Source organism: Paramisgurnus dabryanus, chromosome 10 (assembly GCF_030506205.2).
Source record: "Paramisgurnus dabryanus chromosome 10, PD_genome_1.1, whole genome shotgun sequence".
Lineage (NCBI taxonomy): Eukaryota > Metazoa > Chordata > Actinopteri > Cypriniformes > Cobitidae > Paramisgurnus > Paramisgurnus dabryanus.
The window spans coordinates 12,859,145-12,878,766 of NC_133346.1; the positions used below are offsets into that span (position 1 = coordinate 12,859,145).

The following is a 19,622-nucleotide window of genomic DNA, read 5'->3' on the forward strand; positions in this document are numbered from 1 at the left end:
ATTAGTGCTGCACTACCTTTGATGATGAAGCCCACCTGCTTAGTTCTGAAGCAGATGTACTGACTTTCTCTCTTTCTCTCTCTCTTTCAGGGCTCAGATGCCAGCTCAGAGAAACTTTTCAGCACAGCTGCAGTTAAAGGTATGGTGCACTTACTTTTTTTTTAAGCACATTGCGAAGTGAAATTGCTTGCTGTTCACAGATGTTGTTTATGTCAACCTTGACTGTTTCACCCTCTATCTACAATTGTTATGGTTGCAAATGTGTGACTTAATTATTGTGATCTGAAATAAATGTATATTATTAACATGATTAGGGCTTTTACGCCAAGGCTATAACTTGAATAATTTATGCATTAAACAAGGAACTGAATGTTTAACACCTGTATCAAGGATACAAGTAGGGTCATAAACTATTGCGTTATTCCACACAGCCACGCTTAATGTGTTTTGCTTTTCTGGACTGCATGGAAAATAATGCGTTTCTTTAAGACTGACTGCAATTCTATTGACAGGCACAGTTTGTTGTATCCGTGCTTTCTCACTGCCTGTGTGCAGGGAGAAATCCATCTGAGCCACTCTGTTAAACACATCCCAATGTGCTGCTGAGTGATGAATGAGAAAATCCATTTCGGGCGCGCAGCATGTGTAAACGCCACACACTGGGTCCCATGTGCAGCGGCGTCTGGCTTCTGTTATGGAAATTGATTAGTTGTGAAATGCTAAATAAAGGTGGCGGATCTGCAGCACAGACCGAGACGATGATAGTGGAAGAAGCAATTCTACCCCGCCGGCTTGATACTCTGCGTGTGCGATATTGTTTGCCGTGTCTATAAACGCGTTTTGTGTTTATGTCGTGCATGGCTGCTATTTGCGCGCCGCCTGCTCTTTGTGCGCGTGTTGATGTCCTGCCATGCGTGTAGGAAGTCCATTTTTGTGTGAAGTCTGCAGTAAGATCAACTGAGTCAAAGGATCCGGGCATTGTGAGTGGAGTCGGTTGAGGCTTTTAAAACCTCTGTGTCTTTAGACAGAAGGAGCCCATCAGCACACCGCTAATTTGCTCTTAAAGCCTTTGGAATTTGAGCTCCCTCATTTTACAAACCAACATAATGGAGCCCACATTCCTCTGTAATGGTGCGTTACCAGGATGGAGAGAGTGATGGGGGGGCGATGGAGGCTGGAAGGAGATCTGACCCCAGGGAGGAGGCACACTGATTGATGCCGACAAGCCTCTTGTTCCTTCTTACTTCACTCCCTCAGGACCCCAAACACATTTCCCACATTCTGCTCTTTGAAGGCCTTTAGAGGTTTGATTTGTGGGCTTCACTGGGGTGCTGAATGGCGACCCCTTTTCGGAGAGGCTTCCCTCTTGGAAACGCCTCGCAGAGGCCATTACGACCCTTCTGAAAGGATTAAAACTCTCTTTGTGCGCCTTAAACCAACACAGGACCGCCTTCGCCGCTTCTGAAAAGCTGGCGCTTGGGAAACGGTACACAAATATGCTTTTTCTCTTCACCGACTGCCAGGCCACTTCGTCTCCCTGCAGGCTGTATTTCCATTTAAATGTGCTTTTTTTCTCTCGCTCTCTCCTTCACATCTCCTTGTCCTCACCATATGCAAATCTTTCCATTGGCAGACAGGAACGGAGAAAGGAGCGTAGTCCTTCAAAACACAGGTGCAGATGAACTTAGGCACCGTGGTATTTATATCGGAGGGCTTCGGTGAGATAAAAGACAGCGTGTTTTTGCAGGGCGCTCTGTGTTACAGAGGATTACCGGTCTTTCATGACTCTTAACCCATATAAACAAAAGAAGAAAGAGAAAACAGAACTGGATGGTTGAGAGACAGGCTAAAGAAAAGATGTCAATATTTGCCAGGAGCCTAAAACGAGAGGTTCGCCGGAATGGTTTTTACACTCAGGCGTTCATGAAATGCTTCAACTATGAGATGAAAGTGAGTACCGTAGCATAGCTTATGGTCTAAGTGAGAAGAGCAAAACTAATCTTAGATCAGTTATAGGGCGTTTTTGATTTTTAGACAGGGTTGCTGATGCTCATCTCACATGTGCTTTTCCAAACAAGCGTGCTTTGCTTTCTCTTCTCTTTATGTTTTGTAATCGTTGCTTGTTTTCTTTTTTCTCTCCTATTAAGCAGAATCATTAAATGTTCGACTTAATTACTGTCTCTCTCACATAGCCTGCAGGTGCCTGCCAACCAGCCTGCTTCAATTAGTGTTTCCATCGCCCGCTTTTCCTCCATCTAAGTAGCTTTTTGCTTTATTACGGACAGAGCTAGGGTGAGAAATGAACTGTATTTGTTTTTACGGTTCTGAGGGTCACGGATAATTTCATAACAATCGCCACGTCATCCACATCTGATTGGTAATACAATGCGGTTTGCAATTATATTGTAATCAGCGTTTTCTCTCTAAGCTGCACTCGAGCGTGGTCCACATATTTCTGATCCTACGCAGACCAAAATAAAATCAGTCCAGAAGGCAAATGTGTAGGTGAAAACATTTTCTTGAATCAGACCTAAACAAATGGGCAGCATTTCAAATAGACTCAATCACCTCATCCTCATCCACTTACTTTCATTTATTCAGCGTCTGTCCAATAGAAATAGATTTGTTAAAGCTTAAAACTTAATTAAAATGATAATTTAAACGCTTGCGCATAGGACATATCTGGCATACTGCTCGCAATAGGATTCTTGATGTAGAGAGGACCACTTATAAATTGAGTTAGACACTTTAATAACTCGATAGATAGTGGTGAGTGCTCGCTCTTGCTCTCTCTCTCTCCCCTCCTCTCTTTTTCTGTCAATATGCTACGAGTATGCCCACTTAGAATTGACCACTGTAGCACAACAGACCACTAAACAGATTACTGTGGATTTGTTTGGCAATAATTTCCAGTAATGGTTTTTCGTTTAATTTCTAGCATCATTCATAAAACAGAAAAAAAGCCATTTTGTAAGCGTGGATGTAGATGTAGGTCTGGGCGCATGTTATGTGCAGTCCATCACTAAGCCCGCTGTACACTATTAGTAGGCAGTTAGTTTTTTTCCATAAAAAGAGCAGGCAGCTGAACAAAATATGTGGTACATCCCTCACTTAGTATATAACTCCCATATCCCTTTTAAAATATCACACATATGATTGTTTTATATATACAGCTCAATGTGCCACATAAGAGAGCGTAAAGGCAATTAAGCATATAAATATGCTCATCTAAAGGAGTGGTCCTATCATACGAAGCGAGGCCTGTGTGGACAGTGTCTTTGTCGAGAGAGTAAAAGGAGAGAATGGGAAAGAGATGAAGTTTGAGGCATATGAGAAGTGTTAAGTGCTGAATGGATGGATGTGGAGAGCCCTTGAGATTGCTCAAAAAAAGTCTCTCACAAACGTATAAAGCTTATGGAGAAGGGTGCAAGCTAGTTATGCTTGTAGGCATACTTGTTTTCTCATGCTTGACACAGGCATGGCACCTGTTTTGAATTTTATGCATGATATTGGATGCACAATGAGTTAATACTATTGTAAATAAATAGTTAATAAATATCAATTGTATATTGTCAAGGCCTTAAAAGTAGATCCTTTACATTATAATCTAGAAAGAGTGTCAACACTGCAGCAGGGTTTCCACGGGTCCTTGAAATACTTGAAAGTTTGTGAATCTAGGGGGGGGGATTCAAGGCCCTGGGAAGTTTTTTAAAATATACATACATAGATGCAGATCATTGAAAGTGCTTGAATCTATTTTATGCAAGGTTTTTTTTTGGAAAAAATCCATATTATTCCCTGTGTAGTGTAGGATAATATTATAAAAATTCAAGACTTTTTATACACATGTGCTAAACTGTTCACTTTAAATGCTTATATCTTCTGTATGCGAATGTTGATTCATACCAAAATGCTTTTTTGCATAGTTCTGTTTGACACATGAAAACGTCTCGGGTTACGTATGTAACTGTTGCTCCCTGAGAAGGGAACGAGACGCTGAGTCTCCCTTGCCATACTTTCTGCGTCCCTGTAACGCCATCTTTGGCAATATTTCAGAGAGCGATATACTTCTTGGCTCCCGCGTCACCCTGTCTTTGTCGTTAAGCCTCATCATTGGTTGAATTAGATATACACATTCAGACGCACTTACCACTGGAGGCGTCCCCAAAGTGTTACCACAGTGACGCAGCATGAATTCCCTCGAAAGGGAACTGTAACAATGTAATTTTAAAAGTAACACGATGTAACCTTGCTCTCACTTGAAATGTGTCCCCACATTTAGTCCTTGAATTTGAGGGTATTGGACCTGGAAAGTCCTTGAAAGGTCCTTGAAAGTAAGTTAACTAAGGTGTGGGAATATCAGGAAAAATTACAATAACGACTCGTATGACTTCTTACTTTAACATCACATCTTTAATCTGTAATGTTAAGCGATCTCTCAGGTCGTGTGTGTAAGTTGTCTTGTTCTGTGTTGAATAACCAATTGGAATGAATGATTGATGAAGCAAAAGTTTCAAGTTTCCTTTATTTTCCCTTGAAGATCAATGAAATGCCTCTGTCTGTCTTCCTATTTTTGAAAAGTTAACTGATTATTTGTTTTTCGTATGCTTTGCTGGCCTTTTTAACTTGTCGACCCGAGTCAGTTTAACATGTCTCTGTGGACTCTGTCTCTCTATCTCTTCTCCTTTGTGTGTGTACAGGGAAGAGCCGTAATTTATGGCTCCCTGAGTGTGTGTGTGATGAGAGATGGGCTGTAATTCACGGTGCGCTGTGTTTGTAGTCTGCGGTGATGTCTCATCCCCTGACACAGAGGTTAACACACCATGGGCAACATCCTGATTTACTGCCCTAGGCCTGAAGACAAAAGTGCCACCCACTCTCAAAGCCTGCCCGGTAATGTGTGTGTGTGTGTGGTTGCCTACGTATGAGTAAGCAAAGTCGTAAAACCATATGATTATTGTTTTTCCAGTAGTCTTTTTATAAGTGGTTTTCGTACCGTGGTCAAAGGGTGTGTTTCGGAGCCGCACGCTTGCGGTGCTGGGAAAGGAGGTGGAGACGGCACGTACAGAGGGAACTGGTGATAAATTGGAAGTCAGACACTCGTTTAGCGCTATCCATCATCTCGGTCCGTCCCGCCTGTAGTCATAACACTGCCACAACTGCACTCCTACACTCCCTCTCTCAATCCAGCTTTGGCTCTCTCGCTCGTGCTCCCCAGAAGAGGTCATTTCGAGGTCAAACCCAAACCCCAGAGGTTGTAGGACTAAAGTAAATCCATCCATCTTGTTAGACCGGAGAAGGGTGCGGAGAGAGGAAGAAAGAGAGGCCAGGGAGACAAGGGACTTTGTGTAAACACTACTATATCCGACATGCCACAATAAACGCAGGGAGTCTGGAAGTCATCAAGTTAAATGAAAGTCAAGCACAAACATTTGAATGGGCCACTCTCCAGAGATAAAAGTAGTGCCTACTGAGGGGCACAGGGCAACTGTTTTGGACTTATCTTGATGTGTCCCCTCTGCCTTTTTCTCTTGTCTTTGGTTAGCCATATGCAATGCTGCAGATTTTTAAAATTATCAATTAATGAAATTCCCTTAAACGAAGTTTACACTTTACAGGCGCTAATTTGTCTACCGCAGCGCCCAACATGAGCTCTGCAATGAAGTGTTTACAAAGACAGGTTCTCATTTTCTTCCTGAGTGTTTTAAAGTTATTTAATCAAAGAGTATATCTGTGGAAAAGTTATTTTTATAATTGGCTACGGCCATTGAATTCATGTGTGTGTTTGTACAAAGAAAACGTTACAGAATCAGTTCATGTGTTCAGTGTTAAATTTAGTTAAAGCAAGGAATTAAAATCCCTTTAGTTTGTTTAAACAAACAAAAAAAAAACATGCTGACAGTTATCGCTTACAATGCAAAGTCAATGGCCAGCGTGCCTCTTATTAACCCAAAGACTTTAATTGTAAGTGGATGGGGATGAGTCAAGTGAGACGGGTCGAAGCAATTTTCGGTGGTAATTGACAGCATCTGTCAGCTTCTGTCAATAGATGCTCTCAGTAGAGCTTGGAACGTAACAACACTATTTTCAAAATGCATTAGCAAGTTGGATTTGTTTGTTGTGCAAAATATGCAAATCTGTTTGTGCAAAAGCTGGCTGTGATGGTGGTCTTGTCGCATGCGTGTATTACGGTGGTCAACTGAATGAATGAGTGGCAGAAAGGAAAAACAGAAGTGAAAAGACTCCCTGCGGTGTTGGCCCTGCCTTACACCTGCGATGACATCACCTCCCAGCTCCCCTTCCCTCTGTTTGGACAAGAAGGAAATCGTAGCTCATTTACTCCCACAAGCTCCCTTTTTCTTCTTTTCCCAAGTCTGTCAAATCATTTTGCCCAATTACGCGCATGGCAGTCGGAGGCCTCTGTGGTAACAGAACGATTAGATTGCAGAGATGTAGTTGAGGTGTGTTTATACGCGTGCTTGAGCGTGTTTGTTCAAAAAAACGCAAAAATGCAATAATTAGGTCTCTGGACAACCAGCAAGGCGAGTATTATTTGGATAAATAAAGAGTCAAGACGAGATTTTCCTGACCACATCAGATAGTTCACAGCCTGCCCTAAGGGTGAGGTCAAAGATCAGTTCGGTCGAAGGTCAAGCTTCTATTTTTGTTGCAATTTCCTACTGATCGGACACCAGTTGAGCTGTCTGAAATGGCCAAGCTTACTTTCACACACTCTATTTACACACCTGCTCATGTGTGTTTGTACTAGAGAGTCATTGTGCTTGAATGTGCATGCAGCATTGATGTCAAATCAACTTATATTTTATATGTTACTTTAACTTAACAAATTAAGTAAAAAAAAATTAACTTGATTTTATAGTTTATGTCAATTAGGAACTATGACTTAGGAACTTATGAAATAGTAGGAACTTCCAAACCCAAGTTGTTTTAACTTCATGCTGCATCCACTGAAATACTGATGATTAAGAAACTAGCCGACGCGTTTAACTAATGCAGGATTACATCCGAGGCTTAAGCTGTCGGGCACAGAATTTGCTCTGCATAACCGTATCACATTGGGAAAACATTAGCGTCTTCAGTGCTTCTGCTGCAAGTAAAGACATCGTTTAATTGGCTGTTATCGCAGACTGTAAATGTCTTTTTAGATTCACTAAAAAATCAGGGTCTTAAAGGCATTTCCTTGTTGTACATTAATCCAAGTCTCCAGTTAGCAGTTGGTGGCCATTTCATGTCTGAGCTGAAGGCAGATGAATGAAAGAGTAGCGATGCACAGCTGTGCCAAAACCAGAAGGTAAAGCAGTTCTCCAGCAGAGCCGATAGATGTTTTTTCTATAGATGAGCACCAGACTGAAGTAGGGTCAGGCTAGAAACTGTGACCCATAAAAAGAGCAAAAGACGTGCCTTTGGACACCCACCGTGGTTGCCGAAGATAGAAGCTTTGACTGACCACCTTCTGGGTGGGATAACTACTTCTCTGCCACCCCTGTGGTCCCTCAGGGGGAGAGAGATCCTCACTTAAATGGTAAACATTTAACGCTCGGTTAAAGTGGGGGGGGGGGTTAAAAAATAAGTTTAGAGGCACAGCTGGTGAACAGACTTACTGCATGTGCTCATATCTAGGCAAAGAAAACCATTAATTGCTCCCCAAAGAATACATTTTCTCATTTCAACTCTCATTCTTGACGTTCCCTCCGTCACGCATTTTGTCCTCTGCCGACAATCACTCATAACTATGCAGGAGTAAAATAAACACCTTTGGCCTTGCGGCCATGATCAGAAAAAACTCGTCACCTTTGTCTCTCTCTCTCTTTCCATCACTTCTGTTGAATTCCCTATTGAAATTTTTGTTAAACTGTACTGAGGTATCTGAGCTCCCCATTGGAGCAATCACATCATAAAGAGCATCCCAGAAGCCTAGAATGTATTGCAACAGGGTCATTCATTCAAGATGGTGGATGGAGTTGTTAAATGTTTATTAATCTCAACTCTTTAAATTGATGTGCTACCAAAAAAATATTTATATATACTACATTCTCCTGTAGACACATGCACGACCTACGCGTAAGTGTTGGGCGATATGCCCCATTTAGAGATCGTCCTATCGTCAGCCTGTGAGATCGCCGATGCACGATAGTATTGGGGGCGGGGCAGTAGTTTACTGATTTATTTATTTGTTCATTTTTTACTTATTTATGACAAGTCACTTGATTGATGGACAAAATGAAGCAAGGGCAACACTGTCATGACCACAACCTTCTTAAAACTGAAGTCCAGGTGCTCTAAAATTTCCTGCGTGCCAGGGAGTGGGAACAACAAACTCATTGGTTTTAACCGTCTGTGTGCCTAAAAATCTCTCTAGTGCAAGGAAATGTCAGAGCCGCGCGTATTACAAGTTCAGGTGCTAGAAGGACCTGCCGCGCGCATTCAGGTCCAAGCAAAAGTCCAAGATGGGCGCATTGAGTCCACGTGCATGCAAGAAGAAATCCACGCAAAGTGAAGCCCACAAACCCCCTTAAGGCTAGGAAAAGAATGAAACTATGATGATAATAATAATAACAACAACTATCGCCATGAAAGCCCGCTATTAGCGATATGTCCGACAATCGTCAATACACGATATATGCAGACCCTTGCGAATGCGTACAAACACTATACTTCTAGCTTTATGCCTGGATTTCACAATTGTATGTGCTATGCATGTTAGAGTAGCATTGTTACCTCAGTAACATGCTGATGAATTTGCATTTCTGATTTTGCATACTCTATATAAATTCTGATGTATGCACAGTTTTTTTATAAGCATGGTGTCATAGATCTATAGAATAAAGTAAAACCAGACAACCTGAAGGTTCCACTTAGTTCAGGACAGCTCGTGGTTTCTCTAGAAAATTCTTCACTGTGGGGAAAATCCAGTGTGTGTTTCATATAAATAAGCACTAATGAAGTGTGAAATGTTCCATTTTAGCACCGTTGGTTCCATTTACGGGAGATTCCACACCCGGGTGGTGGGTTTCATAAACTTTATGAAGAGCTGTCCCATCCACAGAATCGTCACCATCTGTTTTAAATTACATCGCTCTGAGACGGCGCTGTTTGATTTTAAATTTGTCTCGTGCATCAAGTTTTATACAAACAGTGACATCCTAAACCAGACATTTCAGTGTGGGGCTCAGCTCTCGGTCTTAGGGGACATTGGAAAAGCAAACGACTCTGCCGCTTAGGGCCACTGCTTAGATTAGACGCAACACAAATATACACGCAAATGCATAGGATTCTGACACTAGTGCCTGCTGACATACACAGGAGAATATGCTTCCCCTCGGATTCATATATGATAGATGGCTCCCTCCATTCGGCCTGTGTGTGTGTGTGTGTCAGTGTATTCTAGACCTAGGCTTGTTTTGAGAGACCTGTACCGCACAGAGCCGGCTTTGTTTCAACAGTAACCCAACCCAAGGTCTCGCAGGTTCTGTGGGGGTACTGGGTTGCCATACAATGCGCTCACCCACCCAAACTTTGTGGTACTAAAGAGCGTGTTGAGAGACTCCCGAGGCAGCTGGTTGTTTTGGCTTCCCCGAGCACTTCAAATAAACGAACGAAGACGTCTAGAACACACAAGTGGCGTACTTCGCTCGTCTTGCGTCACATATTTCAGGCCCAGTTTCCATCAATTGCCATGGCTAGGCTGAGTATGACCCATTGAGTTTGATTTAAAAGGAAGAGCTTGTCAGAATAAAGCAGGGAGTGAACAATAAAGAGAGATTTGGATTCTAGATTTCTTTGGCAACAGGTTTAGCCGAAGGATTGGTTTACGGCCATGCCCTGGTAAGGCTGAGTTTCCAGGTGGCTCAGTCCTTAGGCATACCCCCAACACCATGTGTGTCTCTAATCTCCAACTTACTGAAACATGAGCCTTGGGTAATGAGAGAGCTTTACACACAGAGACAGGCTGTGTGCTGGTAAGTGCCAGTTTTGGTGGGCTGTTGGAGGGTTAATGTTTCCAAAGATCTCATGAAGGGCAAAACTCTGTCCCTTGTGTCAAGCAGACAACGTGTTCACGTTGTAGATTTTGCCACTTGTTCATATGTACAGATGGAAACATTTCAGTAGGAATTTACAATATATGGGTGCCCATATTGATATTGCTCGGTGTGTTTGCACACGCTCAGTGGGATTGTTATTAGTCTTCCTGGATGATGTCAGTTCAACTCAGCACCTCTCCAGTGATAGTTGTTACACTGCTGGCCTCACTGATCTCCACCTCCTTAAACACTATATGGTACAACCCACAAGGGTTACGCCACTCACCACTGGGGCCAAACTGAGCTACGTGTGTCATTAAACCACTGCACGGGATAGACACCACACGCAGCAGGTGGACTTACTAGATGGGTAGGTGTGTGTTTGCATGTTTAGTTGTGTGTATGTATATGAATTCAGTCCGTACCAGTTTATTCCTTTGGTTTATGTGATAGTGAGCTTTATTAGTTAGGACACAAGGTAATGGAAAGATCTGTTCCTTTTCCATTACTGACAGTAAACAGGTGCCATCTTTTAATCCTTTTTGTAGATTTCGTAAGGCGTACGTGTCAGGAATGGTGTGCTTGGCATCTGCTAGTGTGAAAGTGTGTGTATTTTGAATGCTTTGACTGCAATAGGATCTTGCCACAACTGTCTCGCTTTTTACAGCGGGCATCTGTTCGACACAATGCTCTGGTATCTTGTATTAAAACCCTTGATGGCTACAAGGTCACACGGAGTCTCAGAGTTCAAGTTTGGTTCTCAGCGGGTTCAGATTCCTGCTTTATAAGCTAGATATTTACACCCATTCCTGCTTTTACAACAGTCTGCTTATAGTGTTAGTTAACTGCTGTTCAGACAGAAAGTGAGAATGTGTGAGGGTTCTAGACAGAGTGTGAAATGAACCAGCCACTAGTCATAGGCGGGTACATTTTGTGCCCTGGCATGCCATCTCTAGCCAAGATTCGTAAACACCTGTTACCTGTTAAAACTGTTATTTGAGCTGTAGTAATATAGTTACAGCAAATATTGGCATTTGGTGCAAACAAAAATGGTTGGACAAAATAGAGGTGATAATATGTAATGTTTTATGTGTGTGTGTAAGGTATCACAAGTTAGGACTTTGTGACCTTAATACATTATAACATGCTGAACAGACTGTACTTAAGTATGGCGTCTGACAAAATGAGTTATGCCTTTTTACTTGAGTGATTCGATACATTTTCAGATAGTGTGCTAACACCCCTCTGGGCTCTGCATGTGTGTAACACATTCCCAGTTGCTGTCAGAGCATTCTCTGGTTTCAATGTGTGCACATGATCTGAGTCCTCGGGGATATATAAAGATTTGTTCTCAAAGAGCTTAACACTGTTCTCACCATGAAAGAAATCTACCCTTCTGCCAGAGCCAACCAGACACATAAACACACATGCACTAACTCGTAACATCAGTACTTGATGATGTATGTATATCCATCTGCTTCCAGACCCATGACCAGAAAGCTAGTAAGGCATATTTGGGCACCATAGGCATGTCGATACTGATGTATTCATACGTGATATCCCAGAATGCCACAGAGATAATGCTTCAGAAGAGACACGAGCAAAAAAGGAACAGAAATATCAACAGCAGGAGGTTGTCAGCTCGAAAACAGACTGTGAAAAGGCAATGTGTGATTCAGTGAATGAGATGTGTGAAGGAGTAGCAGTGTGTTTGTGTGAAAGTGGGACGGGTACGGCCCTGGGGAGCAGTATGTCTGTCGCAAGTGCTTAGAAAAACATTCTCTGTGTTTATCACGATAATTATGGTAGATTGACCATGCTGACAGCGGCAACTGCAGTTACCACTTTAGCCATCTATGGGAGACAACCTTAAAAAAAATTCCAGCACCACAACTGATCACACATATTCACTCACTGTTTCTTGAAAATTCATATTAACAAACATGGGCCACGAGTTGTTGAACGCTGCATGAATCTGCAGTCATGTTGGCTCAGAATGGCATGCTAGGTTTTTATTTAAACTCTTTGTGTATGCTGGTGGATTTCCTCTTTTAGATTATCAATGACATGATCAAGTATCACAATCTCACACGATCACAATCACGCTATATTTACAAACCATACACAAAACTAGGTTTTTGTATCGCTGTTAGGACAGAGACTGATCGCAGACTGATCCTGAAAGTGTAATGAAGATCTGCGGGTCAGCAATCTTGTCTGAGTGTATGTTATTTCAGCCAAAAGGTTAAGAGGTGGACTGGCTTCTTAGTCATTATCGTGATTAATTATGATTATGAATCTGCCATGTTTAAGGGCTGGATGTGTAAATCTGCTAAAGTGCAAATAAATATTGAGTTCAAAATTTTTGGTTGATGCTGCAGTTGTTGATATTGATGGTACCCCTGTAGCCACTCTTTCATAACTCCATGTGCTAAATTCATGTTTCTAAAATGTTTCACACCAACCTTTGGGACTATTTATTTTGGATAGTAATACATTTTCTACATCATTATATGACAGTGGCGGCTCGTGACTGCTCATCCGATGGGCGCAAATTCAAAATAAGTGTTCGGAGTGTCATGTGTTTTGCTTGCGTTTTCAAAATATGTGTTTGTTGCACCATGTGAAACATGTGCATCACGTGTTTTGTCAAAATAAGTGCCTGCTGCAGACGCGACAAAACCGTTCATGATAAAAGAGAAGCTCATGTTCACAAAATACATACAAGACACTCCCTTAACAGTAAACTCTGATTATGCATGAGATTATGCGAGCATCTGGCAAATGCGAGCTTCTCTTTTATCATAAACCCTTTAGACTGCACGATATTAAAGGGGAGGGGGGGTTCAATGGTATTTCAAGGATTCTGACTTATTAACACAGTTATAGAGTTGTTTCCTCATGCTAAACGTAGACAAAGTGTCAAAAAAGCAGTTGGACATGTTACAGAGTATTTCTGTGCCGAATGCACTTCGCCAGGGTTTGTACAAGTTTCGGAAAGTTTTTTCGATTTCAGGTCCAACTGACGTTTCAGGGGTTTTCCATACGTATCACTTCTTTATATGGGCACTTCCCCTGGAAAACCCCGCCCACCTGTCAATCAACGGGAGACGCTAGAGCTTGCAAACTTCTTATCACGCCACTCAGCTTTGTTTAATTTCAAAACTCAACAATGGCACGAAAGATGAAGTGTGTTTTTGGATGTAAGGAGAAGAAATCCAGCCTTATGAAGACAATGGATATAGTTTATTATCCAGGGTAGCAGCAGAGTTTTGCGTGTGTGTTTGATGCGGTGGATTTTCCCAACCGGGTCATGACGAGTTGCACGCTGTTTGTAAGACTTCTGTCTTATGTTGGAAATAGGCGCGTGCATATTATATAAATGACATGAACATGTAGTGAATCATAAGTTAAAACAGTGTTGTATAGTGTTGCATGACTCGTACTCGCTCCTCCCGCGGTATAACTCCTCCTTCTTCATTTTTTCGTACGTTATCGAAAAAGATTCGGTAAAGCTAATCTTTCTTTTATAAATCTGATTAATAAAAAATTTGATGTTTCACATTATTTCTCTTTGTCTAGCCAGTTTCTTTTATCTGCATCAACCTTAATCTTTGATTATATGTAACTTTTTAAATCAATCAGTTATTGCTATCATTTCTATATGAATATTGCGATATACACATTTGTGCTATTCCTGTAATTACGCATTATTTTGCAGCCCTAAAGTACAGGAATCAATACAATGTTGTATAGTAAAAATACTTATGGCTATATCAGTATTTGTTAATACAAGCTATCAAATTATCAATTAGTGCCTTTTCGGACTTAAATTTGCCTTTCTGACTTTTCAGATTTAAAGGAGCTTTAAATTTCAAAGCAAGCTTTCAGTGTATGCCTATTAAATCTATAGAAGTAGCACAGTAATATTAACTCGACCCTAGTCTTACAGCGGTGAAAATTGACTTGTTGGTGTTTGAAGAATTTTATGGGTGATTTGTGTTTAAAAGACTGAAGTGCTCACAAGTATAGAGACGTTGAGTTTGTGTAAGAGAAGTGTGCACAATTTAGGTATTACTGCCCTTTGGTTAAGCTTTGTTTATTTGTGAACATTTTAACATATTCACTGCTCTTTTTTGCCGTTATTTCCACAGGCCTGCATATTATTTATATAATAAGTGTACTTAAACTTATAAACCTCTCTGACACAGGTGAAAATAAACTGTGTGTGTATGTGTAGGCAAGGAGTTACTTTTGGTTGCATCACTAGCATCTAATACTCTTGAATTAGTGTTTTACCATTGATTAAATCGAGCTCTGTTCTTTTAAGTGGCCCCATTAACAAGCTTGTAGTATTGCCAGATCTGTTTCTCCAAACACCTGTTCTGAACAGCTAGCACAGGTGGTGCTACTGTAGTCTAAATATGTCACCTATTTATTTTACTTGTTTCCTCATGACAATCTCTGTTTATAAATTTTATGCGTTGAGGAAGATACAACCTCTTTAAGATAAACTTTCTAGAAATCATTTCTCTATTAGAAAACTGCTTACAGCCTTACAGGCAATTATTTGTACAGTTTTTAATATTTTCACAAATTCATGTTCTATTATGTATACAAATACAAACGTGTTACCATTTCAAGCTTGTGAATTTGAAACCTAGCATGTTGCTGCTACATTGTTGCAATCATGGCCTTAGCAACAGTGGGCAGAAGCCTCCCAGAAGACACTTGCATCATTTTCTGAGAGCCTTGCGCCTTCTATTCTTTGTGTGATCGCAAATAGCCATGTCAAAGCCTTTACCAACGCGCCGAAGTCTCAGCTCAGTCAACCTGACAGTAAAACCTCAGTTAGGCGAAGAAGACGTACAGGGCTGTCAGTTACAATAAAGGGAAGAGTTTAACACAGACCTGAGGGCTTTGAAAGGAAGGCCCCATAACCTCAGACCTCATCTCGAGCTGACAGGAGAATGTGAGGCTATTTCAGAGACATGTTTCAGGGAGGTATGAGTGTGGAAGTGTCAGGATGCCTGACGACCAGTGTAACATCATGACTGGCATTCGAAAGAAGGATTAACTATTGGAGGCACGTACCCGGCAGGAAACTCAGTGTAACTATACTTTTAGATGACAGCAATATACAGTTATTTAAAAGGTGGACATCACAATGCAGTCCAGTTTACAGATATTGTTTTTTGTTGGAATATTAATTATTTATCTACAATGCATGGATATGCAAAACCGTATGCAAAAACTGAAAGTACTGGTCTCTAAATTTATCCCCTTTAAATGTCCCATTTTTCCTGTGTTTTCGAAGCTTTGATTTGTGTGTACAGTGCACAATATAACAGAATTGAATTTTGCTTCCAATTCTGAAATCTGATCCATAAGAAAGGAATCGGATCTAATAAAAATTTCGATTCCAATTTTCGATTCAGGGCGGTGCGGTCACATAATTTTACGCAATCTGCCAAAACTACAAAATAGATATTTTTGATCTATTTTGAAAGGCTAATATGATCTATTATTACACCTCTCTGGAATCGAAATCAAGAATTGTAAGGAAGTGGAATCAAATTTGGATTCGAAATACATTTGAAACGATATCCAACCCTACCTTCCACTGCCATAAACGCTTTCTGTGTGTTCAGCCCTTAACTTGTCAAGTTGCTTCTGACCCATTTCTGCACGTAGTGTTAAGAGTTCCATAGGGATTCATTATATCATTTAAAGAGCTCGTCACAGGGAAAACTCATCTTTGAATAGGCCTTAAGTGTGTCTGTGTAATGTTACAGTGTGATCCTGTTTTAAATCTCCCTTGATAGCAGTGAAAGCAAAAACGCTCTGAGTATGCACAAAGTGGTTTCTTAAATCAGTGCATCAGCACTATCTACTGTAAATGAAATCCATCTTTTTCTTTGTATTGCTATTGTTGATATTCTTACCGTGGTTATTGCTCAGTATAATAACAGCACTTTTAAGGATTTGCAAACATTGCATTGTCCAATTACACCTCCAACCACTTATTTTAAATTGTTCCGCTTTGAATCGATCAGTTTGTCTTGTTATCGTTAGAGAGATATTTTGTCTGTCAAGACTTTTGTATTTGAATCGTGTATGAATAATTTCAGACTATTAGAGATAACCTGTATCGACAGGCAATGATAAATAGCACTGAAACATTAGGTGTTATTGTTGTATAAGACCTGGATTCAATTGACCATCAGAGCAGAGCCAAAAAACACTAACTATAGTCTTTTATGCATTGCTTCTGTAGTAAATGTATCATTTTTGGAATAAGGCAGTGTGGTCGGATCTGTGTTTGCGTGATTGTCCTATATGCGAGTTTAGGCCAGTTAGTAAAAAACATTATTAAACAGGACTAGTGTATGATTTAAGTAAGAGGTGAGCCATGCCTATCTCTTCTGTGGATAGGCTTTTGCACTGTAAAAAATATTTGTTTTTTCAACTTAAAAAAATAAGTGACTGTTCTGCTTTGAAATTTTTAGTCAATTCAACTTAAAAATATTAGTTAAAATGCTAAAAAAATTAATAAAAAATGTTATGTTGAATCAACTAAGATTTTTAAGTTGAATTATCTCATAAAGTTGAAACAACAAATCTTTTTTACAGTTTGGCTAAAATACATTTAAATTGATCAAATATACATTTTCCTCATCACTTTCAATTAGTTTTACATGTTTTTTGTCAAAATATCTTTGTGATGAAAGCAGCAGTAATAAAAGGCAGCCATGTTACAGTATGTTTATGCGACATTTGCCACTTTCTGTCTTCCTCTCTCTTTCTCTGGTTTGTCCTGGTTTAGCAGCCGAGGTGCTTAATGTGCTGTATTCTTTCACAACGATCTCACCTCAGGATAATGAGCTGTGTTTTGCTGTCCGCTGAGACCTCACCCAAGCACACTGCTCCAGAAGCCTTGTAAAGACCACAATCCTACTCAAACCCACACGCACACAAACACACCGTGATCAGATGAGATTTAAGCAAAGTACGCCTCCCAGTCTGCTCAACCACCTTAATAAACATCCTCCTCCACGGCTGCCATACGGAGTAAAAATCGCCTCCCTTCGCTTGTTTTTCGCTAGGCGAGAAAGCTGCATTATTTGTTTCCAGGGATCAAGGAGACTTGACAAATTAACTCCCCAGGGTGGAGAAACACACTTCTCCTCCGCTCCCTGCCTGGCCCTGGAGTCTTCATTACGGGAAGAATAAGCAGTGTTTTCACTCGCCGGCTCGTGTTTTTTTTTTAGGCATGTTAGTACATTGAGAGAGCGGCTCAGGGGAGGAACAGCAGTGGTTCGGCCTTTTAGAAAGGCTTTGGATGTTTTCCATCAAGTCTCTACAGGAAGGCCACAATGCGGCATGGGAGATGGACACCATCCTTTTGTGTGTTTGTCTAGTAAAGAGAGCTTGTCTGTCCTTACACGCCAAGTCAGTAGGTGACAGCGCACTGAAGCTATGTAATCTGAAGGGAACTCATTTATAAAAGCCCTCAGTCTGACACAAACAAGTGTGAAAGGCTTCTCTCTAAGTGCTGTCAGCCTTTTTGGCCTGAAATCCAGTTATTCAGGCAGGATAAAGGGTGACTTATTGCGCCCTCTGGATGGCTTGTTTCTGAGCTGGATAGCTGAACTGCCCTTGTTTGTCTGCTTAGAGTGCCTAAGCCGGGGGGCACTGTGAGGTTTTATAGGTCAAATGAGGTAACCTATTCCTTTTACTTTAAAAGGGGATGTTGTTCGGTCTACAGAACATGCATAGAGATGATCTCAGCCTTTGTGTTAAGTTCTGGTTTTTGTGTGCATGCATGTGCATACATAACAGTGTTTGCAAAGACGTATGCGTGACACATGGCAGATGTTTGACACAAACCCATTCCCCAGGGGAGCCTTGTACTCCCAGCTTATTGATCTTCATCTGCCAGGGTGCCTGGCCCTTAATGATGGCATTACACAGCCTGCTGCGATTGCTGCACACCAGGATCTTCTGCAGTGTTTGAGTTGGGCCCCATGGGCCACCCCATTGGGAGGCCTCTAGGCACAAGAGAGAGGAGCAATCCAAAAATTTAGGCTTAATCAACAGTCCTTGCTGTGGGTGATGCAAAGGTTGGGTTGGGTGTGAATGGAGGGAGGCTCGGGGAGCTGTGGTTCCCTCTGAGACCAAGTGGAGTTAATCAGAGTTATTCATGCAGCGTGATCCCCCATGAGCCTTTGGTCCCAGAGCATACACACTGGAGCCTTATGTCTTTCTCTTGTATGATTTTCCTATGCTTACTCTTTTACATGTACAATAACACAGTAACTACTAACAAATTAAGTTGTTGTAAAAATGCAAATCAATAAACCGACAAACCAATAAAATTTTTCCCTGAGTGGCGTTTATATGCAAAGCGAAATCAGAGAAACAGGTGAAAATCTAGGTGTGCCAATCAGGTTTTGTTTAAACCGTTTGTGACCCTTTCTTTAATAAAATAACATGGTTTAAAGCATTTACATTACCTATTATGTGACTGCACTTTTTCGCACCTGACATTTAAATGAGCATTTGGTGGCATTTCGTTTATTTATCAGTTGGTTTTTGTTGGTGTGTGTTGCCACAGTACTGATCTTTTTAACATTGGCAGAGTTCATGCCTAGTTATTATCTAGGACACCATTTAAAGAATTGCATTTACATGTATGTGTGCCGTGTCTTAAAAAAGCTCTCTTTTGTGTTTCTTCAGTTCCAGATTTTAATGTCGACACGCTCTCAACCACCAATGCCAGCCAGGAGCTGCGAGGCCTGGGCCTTCCCAAGGTGTCTGGCCTAGAGCGCAGCCAGGAAAAGAGCCAAGAGACTTCCCGTGACCTCCCTTCGGCCACCCCCTCATTGGTGCCCACTTCCCATCCCAAACCTCCCTTCCCCGCCCCTCTTCACCTTCAGCCACCCTCGTCCAACCGGGCGTTACCCTTGCCTCCGAACCCAGCCCAAACCCTTCACCCTTGTACGGAGCGCCCGCTTAGACCGCCAACACCCTCTAACACCCTGCCTCTCACCCAAGGCCGCGACGCCTCTCAGGCAGCCCCTTCCCAGCCTCAGCACCAGCCTGAGCCCCCGTCTCACCCACGGCCTCCTCCAACCCCAGGCATCTATCACCACCCTCCATCACCGGTGCTACCAGCTCAGCAGAACCCCACCCAACCTGTACAGCACAGACCACCTTCACGGTGCCATCCACGGCCAGTGTCGGCCTACAGTGGCAGCCTTAACCTCAACGGCTTAAGGTGAGCACTATACTGCATAGTTGAGTTAAATACAGCACATGCAGGCAGTAGATGTGTTATACATTTATTGTTCAGCTGTTCAGAGCATCGGCTCTTAAATACTGTATTGGATTTCTGTATTAAAATGTATCTCAGTAACACAGTCCTCGAGTAAGCATCAGGCACAAATCCCTTTGTGTATGTTTATGTGCGAACGTATGTGTGTATCTGACAGCACCGCAGAGAGAACTCCTGCTGAGAGATTAGACGGTTTGATTTGTTCCCCTTCCCACGTTGATGATACTGCGTTGTAGCTGCCG

At 41.7% G+C, this 19,622-nt stretch overlaps 1 protein-coding gene across 8 annotated transcripts in view; it reads left to right on the forward strand.

Moving 5' to 3' along the window:
• auts2a (activator of transcription and developmental regulator AUTS2 a) overlaps positions 1-19,622 on the forward strand; it is a 411,500-nt gene that overhangs the window by 379,979 nt on the left and 11,899 nt on the right. For 7 of the 8 annotated variants that reach the window (XM_065258438.2, XM_065258467.2, XM_065258447.2 and 4 more), the window contains 2 exons: positions 91-139; positions 18,783-19,323. In XM_065258438.2, coding sequence (XP_065114510.1) covers positions 91-139; positions 18,783-19,323 — 590 coding nt within the window. Of the gene's footprint in view, positions 1-90; positions 140-10,331; positions 10,414-18,782; positions 19,324-19,622 lie in introns of those variants that run through there. The other variant, XM_065258491.1, reaches the window with a different exon arrangement.